Below are 15,794 nucleotides of genomic sequence, written 5' to 3'. Positions count from 1 at the left end.
AGGAGCTAACGGGCCCCGTACTTTCCGCATCCGCACCGCATAGATCGTAAGATTCCAGCCATCTTTCGCTCGACAACTAGCGCCGCGAATTCAGCGCATTGGCGGTTGTGAACGGCCTTTATCAACATGGCTGCGGGGCTTTACAGTATTACCATGATGAACGGCATCAAAATTACAGTGCTTTTCGGAGAGACAACTGTTGAACAACAGCACGAATGTTACACGCTTGCAGCAAGCGCATGGGGATCATACCTCGATGATGACGAGGTTGTCGCAAAAGAGAAATACCTGAGGACCCAATCTCTGGCTCGCGATGGCGGCTGTCGAACATGGTGCCTCTACCGTCAGGACGATCACAGCCAGGTGATCTCGACCTGCAAGACTTTCCGCAGAGACTTTCTCCTAGGCAGCACAGAGGGTGTAAGTGAAGCTAAAGGGAGTTGCATCACTTCAGTATTTACAGCTCTACTATACCGTGGCCATGGTCTTGCTTCCTATATGCTGCAGAACGTTGCGCAATGGCTCGACGGCCCTGGCGACGTTGTCGTCAGTATGCTTTATAGCGGCATACCACACTTCTATGAGAACTTGGGTTGGACTACGCTACCTAACACCGAGATCATCTTGAGTAACAACCCATGGCTTCAGGATGTCCTGGATATTTACGCTGACCTGAAAGTACGGTCTTTGAGCGACGCAGACATCAAAGAGTTATGCGCTCAAGACATCGGATTGCTCAGAGCAGATATACAGTTTACAGATATCAATCCCAAGAGAAGCAGACTGACCATCCTGCCAAAAGCAAACCTAGTAAGGTATCAACACGCGTTTGCTGATTTTATGGGCGACCTCTTGCACTTCAATGCACCTCAGAACCGAGGGGCCGCCTACGAAGACCAAGCGCGGCTATACTGGTACCATGACTTCAGAGGTCGATGCCTTTACATTCAACGCGTCCACAATGCCATTCAAGAAGAAGAGAGAGGACCGGATATCATAGCAGCACTTCTTTTAAGCGCGTTTCGGGAGACAAAGGGATGGAATTTCACCCAAGTTGCTACTTGGGATACCAGTCTTGATGTTCGTCACGCACTGGATAAGCTGGTCAGGCAAGTATCTTCACGAGATCCGTGTTGGAGAGCCACGGAACGCAAAGAATATCTCTACACTGGCGGAGCAGCGAGAAGACAGTGGCCAACGTAGTGATGAACAATCAGGTCTATGCTTGGAATTTACGGAGCTGATGAGCAGTCGGACGGTGTATGGCGCCAAAAGAGCGTGTTCCACGACTTCAGATAACATCGACAATCAGTCTCATCTGCACAGCTGATGGGAAACTGATGTAAACACGCCAATATTGCGTCTTGCAATGTGTCGGAGGGACAGGTGAAGAATCCACCGATTGCCATCACCTGCTAGCACTAGCGTCCGTCTTCATATAGCAGCTTTTCTCAATACCTCAATACTACACCGTTCTACCGCATTCATCACAATGTGCCTCTGTCGAGATAAGGAAGTGTTCCGGTAGACCAAGCTCTTTCCGTCGGGAAACTACGGATCGAGAGGGCCGATTGACCCGGTATCGCACCTTCAACATCAAGTGTCAATCTCGAAATAAACGTTGAAGAAGACACTGAGCTTTCTTGGCGAGCCAAAAACAAGAAACACTGATCAGAGACACCTCCAGTCCTTGCCTTCAGCTCCGATAGAGGATCCAGGTCATAAACTTCATTTCGCACACGATGGCCCACCACGACCCAATTGCAGACGCCAAAGCGCAGGAAGCGACGCACAATTACACTTTTCGGTCAGCAACGCTGGAAGACATACCGGCTTTGCAACAAATGATTGGAGAATCGTTACGTGCACTTGGAAAAGGGTATTACACAGATTCCGAATTGGATGGATCGATAGGCTACCTCTTCGGACCCGATACGGTATTGATACGTGATCAGTAAGTACTGTGGGCTTCGTTTTATGACCTTTTGCATACATCGAAGTCATTCAGAGTAATAGTATCGGCGCATGGTGAAGTATCTGAGAAACAACTACATTCGATAAGACATGCAACACAATGAGAGGATATGAGACGTTAAGAGGAGCATGATCGAACAAATCTAGGCGCTGATAACGATAAAAAACGAACTTGAGATAATGGTGCAATAGCGAGGACACTATAGCAGGAGTGAAAGCAAAAGAAGTGCAGAGTCCCTCCTCTAACAACCCCTAGAACATACTACATCCTCCACCCTCTCACCTCCCCCACCAGAATCGCTGCCTGCGGCGGCTGGTCCTTCCGACAAACGCTCTACGGCGGCAACAACGCGCCGTCCAATCTGCGGATGCCCGCAAAACGCAACCCGTCTACCGACCGCGCCAGCATCCGCGCAATCTTCACGCACCCCTCATTCGCACGCCAAGGCCTCGGGACTATGATGATGCGGTACTGCGAAGCCAGAGCAGCCGAGGGGAATGAGGAAACGGACGGGTTTGAGAGGCTGGAGATGGGCGCAACGTTGAGTGGGGTGGCGTTGTATGAGAGGTGTGGGTATGTGCGGAGTGGGAGGGAGGATGTTGTGGAGTGTCCGAATGGAGAGGGGATCCGGATTTGTCACATGATCAAGGATTTGCAGGAAGATGGGCCGTGAAGGCGAAGAGATGGTTGGTGAGAATGAGGTTGGGGGGCGGAGGGCAGATGTCAGGCTAGAGGAAATCAATGCTGCAAATGCGGTGTAACGGGAAGGTAGACACATGTTAAAATCATAGACCGGAGTAATTTTTGTTCGAATGAAAATCAAGAGAGCCGGCGAGAACTCGGAATACAGAAAGATCAGATCGTTATACATTGTTGTTACTTTAGGGAAAGCCTCTTGCAATGAGCTGAGGACAAACGATCGCCAGACTGGGTGAAAATCAGACATCAGACAGGAGAAAACCACATCAAGAATATGACCAATTTGTGCTCCGTCGTACCAGCCCGTTGTTGCTTGGTTGAGCCAACAGGGACGAGGTGGGTATCGAAAACGCTGTGACGCTGATGCCCCTCCCAGAAACAAAGAACACATGACTTTTGTGAAATGTCGCGACGATGATGCAATTTCGAGTTTTCCAGTCCAATCCAATCTGGGCTTCCCGATATGCTGTTCCAATTTTGTGTATCCCGGTTAACTCCAAAGCAGATAAAAAAAAGTGATAATCTTGAAAGAAAACGTCTGTGTATGCAAGCTAGCAAGGTCGCAAGCATGGCAATATGCAACTCAGCGGCGAGGGTTGCCTCTTGGAGCATAGACCTGCAGTCCATCCTATGTCGCGGCTGCGGAAGCACCAGTGGATGGCTGCCAGTTGCTGACACCAATGGGTAGCGTTAAATCCTCCGGCTTCACTGCCGTCTGCTGGGCATTGGCGGCAATAGACGTCCGCGGAAAACTGGGTTTGTAAATGGATGGGTTGCCAGCAAGCGGCATGGGAGGCCCCGGTTGCGGTACAGTGGGGCTGGCGAAGTCTTGCAAAGACATGTCTCGCTCAAGCGCTTGCTCCTGCTCTTGACGAAGTTCCTGAACAGCAACATTGGAGATTGCCTTAGGATCATAGTATGTGTACTTCCGAGTGCCTTTTTCGCCAGGCAGACCTGGAGCTCTGTACTCCGCGATTCCGGTTTTTGGATCGTACTTCTCGACTGTACTCACAAGGCGCTTGCCGCCACCACCAGGAAGGTCAATAACAAATGCTGGCATCATGAATCCTGACAGTGTGCCACGCAATTCTTTGTCGAGCTTAAGAATTTTGCTAAGGGGTGTGCGAAGGTCCTCAACACCGCGTACCATGTCGCATTGGTAGATGTAGTACTATAAACGCCAGTCAAAACCTGCTGGAAGTGCTCCTTATAGAGACGAGGGTATTTTGACTCATGAAAATAAGACACCTTGTGGCGGAGGGAAAGACTAGTACATACCGGCTGAATGTTCATGCTCGCCAGCGTCTCAATGAGGTTCGAGAGGTCTTCCTTGGTGTCGTTCACACCATTGAGTAGCACTGACTGGTTGCGCACGATCACACCATGCTTGAACAGACGATTGGCCGCTTGACGGGTGACCCACGTGATCTCATTGACATGGTTGATGTGAGTGTGTAGGCACACCTGTTTGGCCATATCTCGGCCTTTGTTGGAAAGTTCGATGAGCGTGTTAGTCCACGGATCAGTCTCGTCAGTTATACGGCATGGGGCCACAGCCAGACCTTTCGACGCGAAACGAATGCGCTGGATGTGAGGAATGCTAAGTAACCTGCTGAGAGTTAGGTACTGGATGCTGACTTGCTTGAGTTGACGAACCGCTCGCCAATCTCCCTGAGGTCGTCAGGCTGGAGGTAGTAAGCATCGCCGCCCGAGACGACAATGTCATGGAGGCTTGGATCTTTCTCGATATGCTGAAAGACAACCTCCCATCGCCTACGGCTGGGCTTCTGTGGTGTCTTTGAGACAGTTTCTGTGTTGGCCCCGACTGCATATGAGCGGGTACAAAATCGACAATACACTGGACAAATCGAAGTTGCTGTGATTGTCAGTATTGAGTTCGAGAGCATAGGAAGCAAGATATTGCAAGGACTAGGGTGATAGCAGGGTCACAAAGTGAACGCACCTAGAAACAGAGCTCTTCCAGGATAGCGGTGGACTAAGCCAGGTACAGCTGGCGGAGGTCAGAAACTTTGGCTTCAACTAGACAATGGAAACGTACGTGAGTCATCCTGCTCGTTCAGTGAATCGAGCTTCAACTCCTTATGATCCGGAACAATCCCACTTGCTAAGGGTAAGAACTGTCGACGGATTGGATCATCCAGCGGGTTGTTCCAATCAATGACTGATAACAGATGCGGAGTCAGTCTGATCGCCATTGGTGCCAGCTTCAGTGCAGCCGTTGCGTTCTCGATGAAATGTTCTTTTGTCTTGATCTTTTCGAGCAGAGGGTTGTTCGTTGGACCAAGCACTGGTGGTAGTACATCGGACAGGAAACGATGCAACTTTCGTGTGTCCGGTACAGTATTCGCGAGCTACATTGAGTCAGCCAACCAGGCCGGTAATGATTGTCCAATGTCATTGAACGTACCTGCCATCGATAGGATTTGAATTCTTCGGCGGGAACATCTTTCCATGGCTTGATCTTTTGCCAGTACGGCTCTTCCTCGGCGAACGTCGACTGCGATCTGGACTGTGCAAGCGAGCACGAAAGATTCTGAAGTCTTGGTCGTAATGCCAGGCGATGTACTCTGATAGTGGATACGAACATTATTCTGGTGGTTCAGGTGGTCAAGTAATGTCCACTGAGATCGAAAAACTAAGGCAGGGAGAAAATTGGGTTGATGAGAAGTGGGTGAGCCACCATATATGCTACAAGCTCAAAGCCGAGCGGAGTAGAATGCTTTGAGAACCCGTTTCGAGAGCATAGTGGTACAACAGATGTAGACCCACTATGGTGCTTCAGTAGTGAAGGAGTCGAATCGAATTACTAGACCAGGTGCGGATATGAAAGGGCTTGCTAATTCGCGTAACACTGCATCTCCGTTTGACTTGTGATGCTTAACAAAAAGCCCAGCCCCGATCTTTCATTGGTACTGCCCTTACCTGATTCTGACTGGCGGCTGATGAACACCATCTTGTAGAAAAGGGTACCGGATAATCGCATGAAGCGTCCAAGAATCACTGGCTCCCATCGAGACTGACCCGTAAGGTGTGCAAACCTACGGATCGAAAAATGACGATGTGGTACATGGACTTGTCCAACCATCGATAAAGCTAGCTAGCTTTAAGGTTTTCTCCGATAGGAGCGTCGTTGGCGACTCTCCGGATGATTGGATTAGACTGATTTAGTGCATCGTTGCTCTCGTAGCGAGCTCACAGCGACAGACCAAAGCAGAGGCCCTGCATCGATATCGTACGGAAGGAGCATTTTGACAGAAGATACTGTCGTCGACGATTTTGCGTTCCTGCGAATACAGGGACACCGCTGGTGTTGTTTCGACGCTTCAAACCCAGGCCCATGGTCAGTGAAATCCCAATGGACTGTGTTCCCACCTTGCACCGCAGAGGCGGTGAAATGTGCCATGTGTTGTGGCACATAGCAACGACCTGTTCGAGAGGGATTCGCGCCATTACAAAGCTTTGAGAAAGCAAAGGCGTGCATGGATGGAAAGTTTAGACAGCCGGGACATACGGTGAAGCCGTTGACTTGGGTAAGTCCTGGTCAAAATGCAGTCCTCGTCTGATATTAGTGGAAGCAGTTTATCGGTAGAGCGGATCGTCCCAGGCCAATGTGCGACCATTTGATGCAACACGAGTCGAGAAAGAGAATGACAGGGCCGATTCTCGAGCGTTGTGTTGTGTTACACAGAAAGGGTGGAAGGTCAGTGAAAGTGGGCCCAAGCTAGCGTCCCGATTGGTGCTAATCCCTGCATCCCTGTCGCGCTAAGGTTCGTCGCTTCCGATGACATCGCTTCAGGGCCCCTCCAGCTCACGGCTCACCACCAAATAAACAACTCCACCTTAACCATTCTTTGTCGCCCAACGGCCGTACTATTAACTGCGCCACCATATTACGCAAACATGGCTGACTCACCTGCCGGCTCGCCAGGACCTGGTGGTGCCGAGACGCCTGCGCAGCAAAAGGCACGTCTCCGTAGAGAGCGCCTCGCCGCGAAAAGCGGTGCATCTCGACTGCAACAAATCTCGGCACTACAAGGTGGCCCTCCCAAAGATCTAAGCGAGATACAGAAAGATCTACCCGGTATGTGCGGCCTGTGACTCTAGCCAATATGTATGGGCGCGTATATGCGTGCCTGCATTTCCTTCTTGTGACCTGCACAACTCTAATAGTTCAAGTACACGGCTAACTGCGGTTTTAGTCCAACCTTCCCCAGCCCCGACGCCTCGAGCATTGTCAGGAACAGCAACGCCAGACCCAGATGAGGTAGACATATCGCAGCATCACTACACGCCCGCATCTCAACCACGTGTCCCCTCCCCCTTCGCCTTCGATAGCAACGCCACGGGTGCCTTCCCGCAATTCCCTCCGGGGCAAGGCGACTCGTCTCAGGACCCCATGATGGCTATGCTTCAGCAAATGATGGGTGCTGGAGCAGGCGGAATGCCAGGCGCTCAAGGACAGCCAGGCGGTCCGGGTGATCTTCCTCCAGGTCTCGCCAATATGTTTTCAGCCATGGGTGGTGCTGGCGAGGCCCCTGACCCGTCACCAGAGCTATCTTCAGCCTGGATATGGCGCCTGGTACACTCTCTGTTCTCGCTGGGTCTTGCGATCTACATTGTCCTGCAGACACCCTTCACTGGATCAAAGCTGTCACGTAACACTGCCTTGACTACTGTCGACGAAGACTGGACTGTCGAAAACACATCTGCACAAAACTTCGCGCACTTCTTCTACCTCTTTGCCACTTTCGAAGTCATCATGCAGTCATCGCGCTACTTCATCGAAAAGGGTCAGTTACAGGGAAGTGGGATTCTGAGCACAGTGGCAGGCTTCCTACCACCGCCATACGGCGGCTACGTCAGAACTATTGGCCGTTACGGCGTTATATACACAACAGTTGTCAGCGACGCCATGGTCATCGTTTTCGTACTGGGCGCCACAGTCTGGTGGAGAGGTGCTGGTGTTGCATGAGTATCATGCATTATCTCGTACACGAGATATGTACTATGGTAGAATAATGGTACAACTGTCAACTAATCACACGCCACAATGCATGCAGCTCGAATCGGGCGTTCCTGCGTCTTTCCGATCGACTTTTGGCAGTTACTGTCGTGTCTGCAACCCAGACACCTGGTTCTACCTGACTGCAGTCCTCACTAAGGCAAGCACGTGAGAATCAATTGCTTCACACTTTCAGCCGCTGACTTGAGTGTCGACGCCATACACCTACTTACACTAGACTGGATCGGCTTCCAGGCATACACTGCAGAATACACACAACAGCTAACATACCGATACTCGCAGTGGCAACTGCAACAACACTGACTATGGTCGCAGCACCTGCTGTTACGACCGATTATCGCCGTTAACGCAGACACAATCTTTGTACCCGCCAGGATTGCATTCGTTTTAGCGACATGCAAGCCACACGATCGTTTGCGTAGCACCCCCTGCACCAACAACTTTTGCAGTCACACATACATGGCGAGCGACATAAAGACGGCCACTGCCAACTGATCAGCAAACGTAATGGTTCCCACTCCTTGAGCAGCAGAGCCTTCAGCTGCAAATTGCGACTCGAAACTGTTTCTTCGTAACATCATGCTCGCATACCATGGCAATCCCACTCCGATTCGGTTCACGTATAATCACCTTGATCCAGAGCGATCTATTTCTTTCCCTTCCAATTCAGCCCCCTTCTTTAGCACCTTCACTGTCCGCGATTTTCGCCTACGGCGCAATGAGCAATTTACTCAATCGAACCTACCAACATGAACGTGCTCGCAACTCGCCTCGCACCAAGACGCGTAACGGAAAACGGCACCCGTCATTCGAACAATCCAACGGTCCCACATACTTACCTAGCTGCACCACCCGTACGCGCAGCCATCCAACCGCGCACTCCTGATCGACTGTTTCCCAGACCAGTGACATATCTCCTGTTCCAGCAATTGTTACACAGGCGCGAGACGCTAGTGGTGCGCGCACGGCGCGGTCGCTGCTGTGTATGTACTACCATCTAGACGCGTACCCGTACGTTGTGTCACGATGCCTCCGCAGACGCACCTGACTTGACTGCAGGACTGCAGGATTATTGTACATTACTAACTGTGCGGTTGAGCAAGAACGGTGATTGCTGCACCGGTGCCGTAGTCCACTGGCAATGGTTTTGAGATTTGATTTGCTGGGGTCCTGGAATCTGCTCCACGGCTTCATTGGAACTACCTGCATGCCCTGCAACAGCCCACGGCCCATACGTACGTCACCTACACGCCTTTCTGATCGAAGCAGCAGCAGTCTCCACATAAATTTATCCCAGCAATTGCTTCACCAGTCTAGCAATCGTATTACAACCGCGAGCCTCGAGTGTCAGGCGTTCTTACGGAGACAACGCAATGTTCACGTCCACTGTCTCCTGGTCTAGCTTGTGACTTCTCGATTTCGTATGCCTCTGCTGCGGTCGTCAGTTCTCTCTCACACATGTGTATACCTCCGTTCCCCTAGGGTAGCCAAGCAGCATAGTATTCAAGGATTGCAATGACCGCGCAATCAGTGCGAGGGCATGACCAAAACCATGGATGCCTTCGTACTGCGTCCCGGGCTGCGTTGGATCTGGATGGATACGTTTGCTACACATACTTATACACGTCTTATCCCATACTCTTCGCAAGCCGTGATCACGCCATGTTCAACACCATGCTACTCATACAGCCCTCCTCTTCCCCTCTCCTTCTCCATACAGATTCCCGGTCTAAGCAGCAGCAGCCGTCTCACCCCTCGCCAACCGCAACAACTCCGCCTCCCGGCGCTCCTTCATGAGCTTCTCCCGCACAAGCACACGATCCGCCTCGCTCCTCTCCTTGAACTCGGCCATGTCAACCATCTGCTGTTCCTCCTCGGGCGTCGGCCTCACAACCTCGCTCTCCGGCAGCTTCGCCAGCAGCGCGTCCAGAATCTCGCTGTGCTGCTGGTCGCGGATGTTGATGCTGTAGGTAGGTTTTGTGGCGTCGGGGACCAGCGTGTTTCGTGCGTTCGGGGTACTAGAGGGCGGTGTGTCTGCTGTGCCGGACTGGGTGTGCAAGCTGGGAACGGAGGTGTTGGACGAGCCGTCGGGCGTGTTGGGGGTGGTCTTTGTGTAGATGTGCAGCAACGCCGGGCCGTCGGGGGAGGTGTGGCGGCTGATTTCGATGGGGACTGAGGGGTTGCGGTATTTTATTCGGGGGAGCATTTCGCGCCAGAATTTCCTGGGGGGGTGGTATTAATTGGGGGTGCTGGGTGGTGCTGTCGTGCTGGAAGCTGGACTTGTGTGTTGACACGCTCGTACGTAGCTTGCTTGCCTTCTTTGTGCTATTTGTGCCACGAGAATGGAGAAAGGGTGATGCATACCTCGCGCCTCTGTGTCCGCCGTAGATCTTGGTGTTGAACTCCATGCTAATCTTCGACACCTCCTTGGGCAGCACCAATGCGCCCGGCCCACACCGTATCCATAGCAGCTATTCCAACAATCAGCAATCGTCCATACACATCTCGTCGTAGCCGTAGCGGATCGTAGGTTGCGGAAGTATGGTTGGCGTTCGGGGGTAGTTGCGACCGATCAATTCGTACCTTCTGCAATGAGTGTCAGTGGCGTTCAATGGATCACACTATAGGTTCCGGAATATCAATATACCTCTTGCAGCTTCCGCGCGCGCGCTATTATGTTGACCATGTTGTGCTGTGGTGATATGGAGTCGCCTGCACGGCGTCGAGAAATCTCGCTGGTCGCGCTCAACTCCGCAAGCCGAAGATTTGCCTAGCGCCTGTTGTACACAACGCAGTGATGCGCCACCTGGGTAGACATTGAACGCGCATGTCACAGTTCTCCAAGAATCAGGACCATAGCCCAGGGATTGATCTTATCGTTCATGTTGTCTTGTTATCCTAACTACGCTCAATGCTAATCACCCCAAATTTTGTTCGCCCTTTTGCATAGCACGCTTTCGTCCACTAAAGAGGCGAAGCCATTGCAGACTGCCGGGGTCAGCACGCATCAGTCATGGCACTCTTCGAACGAACGGAAACCGCTGTCGATAGTACAAGAATCTATGGCAATGCATCCTTGTCAACCATGGTACCCAACGACAGCGGGTTTCCACTCGTCCAAAGAGCACCACGACGATGCGTGCTGACCCCGGCATCCCTCGAGAATACAGTGATATCTAACAGTCGAGAAGGCATGTCCATGTACATTAGTCACGACGATCAGTTCATACTACCGCTGTGTTCGCGCAAAGATGCTGGACTCTAGCGAGCGGCCGCTGGCGCGGCACCGCCTTGCTGAGCGGGGGCTCCAGGGTTCATGCGCTTACTCCTGGTCCATTGTTAGTAACATTGTTGAAATCTTTTTCCATGATGTGCTTACATGAAGGTCCTGCTGAAGAACGAGATAAGGATCATGGGCAACCAAGACGGCATCTTCGAGAATCCCCAGGTAGCGTAGCCGTAAGGAATGGCAAGGCCGTACTGCTGGAGCAGGCCGTTGAAGGGGTGGAAGAGACCCTCGTAAGGCGCAAGTTCGTCAATCTTGTTGTCGACAACAAGCTCCTTGAAGGTCTCGGTGGTGGTCGAGGTGCGGTTCAGGGGCTTGTAGCGGAACTCAGGAACGGGCGCAGACTGGTCGGCCAACGGCTTGGGAATGCGGAACTTGATCAGCGAGGGCGCGCCGACAGACCACGAGTTGCACAGGATGTTCTCCTTCTCGCAGTCGATGAAGCCGAGCTTGGGCGAAGAGGGCTGGACGGCGATGACAGGGACGGATGCCTACCATCGTTAGCCACATAATCTAGTGAGGTTTACCCTGAATACATACGTTCCACGCCTTCTCAGCAGGCCCACAGAAACCGTAGCATGTGTTGTTGCCGCCAGTAACGAAGATAAGCCATTCCTGTGTCGCAGGCGCGCTGACGGTGGGGTCGACAGTCAGAACTTCCTTCCAGTTCTCGAGGGTCAGGTCATGCTGGACAGCGGCGGCGGCCTTGGCTGCTGCGGCCTCGACAGGCGCAGAGGGCACTGAAGGCGCAGAGGGGATGACTGAGGCCACAGATGCGGTCGCCTGGTTGAAGAAGCCCTTGACCTTGTCGAGCAGGGGAATTTGCTGCTCGGCGAGAGTGAGCGCCGGCAGGGCAAGAACAGCTGTTGTCGAGAAACGCATTGTGGATATGGAGTGTGGTGTTGAGGGTTGCGCGATGAGCAGGGAAAGTTGCTGTGTGCGTCGCTGCCTGTGGCTCAGGGTCCAGATGACGTTTGCGGGGCGGGGCACGGAAGGAGTGATGGAAGAGGCAACAATCTACAGTGAAGCAATTGAATTGAATCGAATCAAAAGGTAAATGCCAGACAGACTTGACTTGAGGCAGCACAAGACGGAGATGGAAACGTCAGCCACAACACAATGGATACCACGCGTTCGTTCTAGCGGGCCAGAGCCGCGAAATTGCTGAAGCTTGGACGCTGTCTGGAGCTCCATCCATCAGCCCACCGCCTCCTCGTCCCGTTTACTCCGATTCGCCGTTGACTAACAGCGTGAATTTGATCGACTCTTTGCTGTCTCCAAAGGATACAACGGCAATGGAAAGAGCGTGGAATGTCAGTGGTCGGCAGCACATTCTCCAGTTGATGGAAAAAGCAGCTCTCATGACTACTTCGATCTAAACTTCACAACAAACAAAACACAACATCATGTCGCCTGCATCATCGAGTCACACCGCCATGCTATCTATCAGAACCATCCTTTGGCACGTTACCGAAATCCCATCCTTGCCCAGATTGCCAACCTGACCCAGCAACGTTTGCTGCCAAGTTCACGAACACATCAGGCGCTGGAGTTTCTGCCCTTGGATGTGCCTGAGAAGGCATTGCCGCTGCTATCGATGTCAGCATCTTCTCCCCGGAAGCAACCTCAATGGATTTGGTCATACCTGTTGGCGGTCGCGGAGTCTCTCCTGCTGATAGCCTGGTTCCCAGATCCTGCCTGAACTGCCGATCCGGTATCCTGTTCTCTTCCTCATGGTCTGTGAAGACAGTTCTCCACGTCTCATTAGATGCACAAGGCCTAACGACGTTCCGTTCATTAGGTCTAGCTTTCGATACATCGTGGTCTCCTTGTTGGGCCAAGTTGATCTTGCGTACCCTTGCTGCAAGTTCATCCTGGAAATTAGTGGGCATTTGCACCCTCGGCTGTGGTGCGGTAAGTGGTGTTACAGTACGAGCAGCGCGCTCTTCTTCCTGCCTCCTTTCCATCTCTTCGACGGCCTGAGCATGCTCGAGTGCTTCAATGTCATGGCTATGCAGTGTTCCCTCGTACGTCGGCGGTCCTCCAGTGACATTCTCACTACGAGCTTCATCTTTGCGCGCCGCACTTTTGTCTCTTTTGTCTCTTTTGTCCTCTTCACACACTCTTTTGAGCTTCACGCCGCATTGGATACTGGCAAGAAATGTGTTACGATCTGGATCGACTGGTTGTTGAGCGGGAGCTGGTTGTGGAGGAGAAAGTGGTGGCGGCGGTGGTGGAGGCATTGGCGGAACACTAGGAATGACACCAACTGGCATGTCAACCACTGACGGGGTAGCAGGATGTGGTGTCGCAATCATAGGCGGTGGAGTAGGTACTTGAGGTAGAGGACGACGATGTGAAGGAGCTGGACTCCTGACTGCACTTGCAAGCCCACCAAGCTCTGGTTCTGGCGACTGAACTCTCGGTGGCGTTCCACGAGCGAACGGTGTCGGTGGCCGAATAGACTTCGCTGGCTCGGGCGGTGTGGGTGATTGAACACGTATCGTAGGAGCACGACTAGCTCTTCGACTGTCTCCTGCATCTCCCATTCGACCATCTCTAATCGAAGGTGCGCTTCGGATCGATGGAGTAGGCGCCTTCTCTGACCTCACAGAGGCAGCTGGTGCTGGTGCTGGTGCTGGTGCTGGTGATTGGATGCGTACTGATGGAGGTCTTCCAGCACTTCTGCTTCCCTCGCTGGCTTTGCCTCCCTCTTTCTTCCGAAGAGGCGAAACACCTCCGTCACGATCATGGCGACTGCTTCGCCTCGACGGCCGCACTGGCGGTGGCGGCCCTTCAACGAACGGTGTCGGCTGCCACCCAGATCTCGAAGACCGAGACGATTCCAGGTGCTCAGCATGTGCGCCAGACGGCTGACCAGCATCTTCTACTCTTCCATGAATAGAGTAGTCATCCCTTCTCGATCGTCTCTCACGCTTGCGACTTCTGGCCTTACGTTGCCTTCGACTCCGCTGCTCTCGACCATCATCACGACCACTACGCCCATTTTGGTCAATCAGCGGCTCTTCCTCCTCCACACTCCCAACACTCCTCGCATCCTTCCTCTTCTGCAAGAAAGCATCCATACGTTTCTCAGCAAACCCCCTGCTCCGATGTCCAGCATCCTGCTCGGCTTTGATGTGTCGATACATCGTCTTTGCATGCGGCAGGAGACCTACACCCTTACTTCTTGTAGGAAGCGAACCGAACGGTGTGCCATCTGGACCGAGGAGAGCCTCTGCGGCGTGCAGGGCGCCGGACATTAGGTGTTGGGCACTGGATGTTGGTGGCTCATCGCTTGGTGTAGAGCGACTACGTTGGGGTCGGTGCTGCTCGTGACCAACACGACTTTTGGGATCTCTGTCGCCGTGTTCCTCCTGCGAGTGATGGCGATGGCGCCGCCTATGCCGACGTTCGCCTTCGTCAGCAGAACAATGTCGACGCCTGTGACGATGCGCATCTCTATCTCTTTCGCAAGACCTATGCCTATGCGACCTATGGCGATGTTCTCTTTCACGCGAGCCGTCTCTTCTGTGATGCCGTCTCGCCCTTCTCTCCCTCCTCTTCCGTTCCTCTTCCCCCTTCGCCTTTGCCTCATGCGCTTTCTCTTGTTTGTGCAGTCGATATATCCTCACGTTCTCAAGTACGCCTTCCAGTAACAGGCGGCCCGTGCTTGCACCACTCATTCTTGGGTCTCGTGGCCGACGGCCGGATGTTAGATCTTGGATACTTGCTGCGACCTGCTGTCTGTACTCTTCAGGCGATGCATCGGGATCTGGTTTTGCTGGCTGGCTTGCCATCAACGGCAGAGCCAGTGCAAGGAGGACGTATACTAGCAACATAATGTAGACTCTGGCGTGAAGAGCGCGGGGTTTGCCTCACAGGTCAATATGTGAAGGATAGAGTTGTTCGGGTGCTTTATGACCTGTCCATTGCAAACGCGTTGTCATTGAAGACCAATACCCAGACGATAGACAACGCAGCACAATCAAGCTAGTTACATCTGCTCCGTTCAACTCAAGAATCAAGCTATCTTTCAACAGGTAAACATACTCATTCAATGCAAAACAAACTATGCAAACTATCTAAACTAAACATAAACCTCTGTCCCGGCCATCAGTCCCAAAGGCTCAACCGTAAACAAATCATCATTTCCCTTCTCCCATGCGTCGTAAAATCATACCTCATCTACCCATCCACCGATCATGCCTTCAATCACTCATCTATTGCGGGCCCCCCGCTGCCTCGATAATATGCAATTCCTCATTCTCATCCGTGACAACAGGTCCCAGGACCCATCAGCCACGGCAGCGCATCCGCAATACTCTCCAGCGCATTAGGATCGACCACAACAGTCTCCTTTAGAACCGTAGCGCCCTCCTTCGCCTGATCAGCAGCTTCTTGCAGTGGATTCATCTCCTCGATCGGCGACAAATCGCCAGACGAATCTGACGGCACAGGCGTGAGTCTAATAGCCCCATTGTCGGATGGCTCTTCAGGCGTATCTTCGACTGGCGCATCACCAACAGGCAAAGGATCAAGCGAGTCCGGGTTAATTCAATGTCTCACTGACCAGCTCGTCAAGTGTTTAGTTTTGGTACGGTAGCAGCTCGACGGGAGGAGCTGTCGAGTTGTTTGCTGGTGCTGTGGCATTGAGGACAGGGTAGGGAGCCGGGCTCGCATCGCTGGTGGAGTTAAATGGGTAGGGGCCGGTGAGTTCGATGGTGAGGGGTAGGGGATCAGCGGATGCGACATGCCTGGACGAGGGCGGCGGCCGCTGGCGTCGGGGG

At 52.7% G+C, this 15,794-nt stretch overlaps 6 protein-coding genes across 6 annotated transcripts; 3 read left to right on the top strand and 3 right to left on the bottom strand.

The window, feature by feature from the left end:
• Window positions 1-156: 156 nt before the first annotated feature.
• Window positions 157-1,203, top strand: BU25DRAFT_352002 (uncharacterized protein; the record flags this gene model as incomplete). The annotated part of the gene is made up of 1 exon (XM_033703380.1): window positions 157-1,203. The coding sequence occupies one exon, from the start codon at window positions 157-159 to the stop codon at window positions 1,201-1,203; it is 1,047 nt and encodes a 348-aa protein (XP_033556789.1).
• A 626-nt stretch (window positions 1,204-1,829) lies between these two features.
• On the top strand, window positions 1,830-2,928 carry BU25DRAFT_415094 (uncharacterized protein). Its single transcript, XM_033707462.1, has 2 exons — window positions 1,830-1,954; window positions 2,231-2,928. The coding sequence occupies exons 1-2, from the start codon at window positions 1,845-1,847 to the stop codon at window positions 2,646-2,648; spliced, it is 528 nt and encodes a 175-aa protein (XP_033556788.1). The 5' UTR covers window positions 1,830-1,844; the 3' UTR covers window positions 2,649-2,928.
• Window positions 2,929-3,302: 374 nt separating this feature from the next.
• BU25DRAFT_480287 (kama family protein) lies at window positions 3,303-5,282 on the bottom strand (the record flags this gene model as incomplete). Its single annotated transcript, XM_033711051.1, has 7 exons — window positions 3,303-3,389; window positions 3,486-3,845; window positions 3,953-4,283; window positions 4,331-4,550; window positions 4,638-4,685; window positions 4,734-5,046; window positions 5,103-5,282. 7 exons carry the CDS (start codon window positions 5,280-5,282, stop codon window positions 3,303-3,305), a joined length of 1,539 nt encoding a protein of 512 aa, XP_033556787.1.
• Window positions 5,283-6,522: 1,240 nt separating this feature from the next.
• On the top strand, window positions 6,523-7,989 carry BU25DRAFT_206531 (uncharacterized protein). The gene is made up of 2 exons (XM_033701151.1): window positions 6,523-6,776; window positions 6,895-7,989. Exons 1-2 carry the CDS (start codon window positions 6,596-6,598, stop codon window positions 7,665-7,667), a joined length of 954 nt encoding a protein of 317 aa, XP_033556786.1. The 5' UTR covers window positions 6,523-6,595; the 3' UTR covers window positions 7,668-7,989.
• Window positions 7,990-9,074: 1,085 nt separating this feature from the next.
• Window positions 9,075-10,410, bottom strand: BU25DRAFT_415089 (uncharacterized protein). Its single transcript, XM_033707461.1, has 3 exons — window positions 10,366-10,410; window positions 10,083-10,189; window positions 9,075-9,940 (listed from the first exon to the last, which is right to left on the bottom strand). The coding sequence occupies exons 1-3, from the start codon at window positions 10,402-10,404 to the stop codon at window positions 9,448-9,450; spliced, it is 639 nt and encodes a 212-aa protein (XP_033556785.1). The 5' UTR covers window positions 10,405-10,410; the 3' UTR covers window positions 9,075-9,447.
• Window positions 10,411-10,579: 169 nt separating this feature from the next.
• BU25DRAFT_402237 (uncharacterized protein) lies at window positions 10,580-12,102 on the bottom strand. Its single transcript, XM_033705038.1, has 3 exons — window positions 11,545-12,102; window positions 11,098-11,495; window positions 10,580-11,046 (listed from the first exon to the last, which is right to left on the bottom strand). Exons 1-3 carry the CDS (start codon window positions 11,884-11,886, stop codon window positions 10,980-10,982), a joined length of 807 nt encoding a protein of 268 aa, XP_033556784.1. The 5' UTR covers window positions 11,887-12,102; the 3' UTR covers window positions 10,580-10,979.
• Window positions 12,103-15,794: the final 3,692 nt, after the last annotated feature.

Source organism: Macroventuria anomochaeta (genome assembly GCF_010093625.1).
Source record: "Macroventuria anomochaeta strain CBS 525.71 unplaced genomic scaffold BU25scaffold_43, whole genome shotgun sequence".
Lineage (NCBI taxonomy): Eukaryota > Fungi > Ascomycota > Dothideomycetes > Pleosporales > Didymellaceae > Macroventuria > Macroventuria anomochaeta.
Note: the sequence above shows the minus strand (reverse complement) of the source record. Positions and strands in the feature narration are given on the sequence as shown.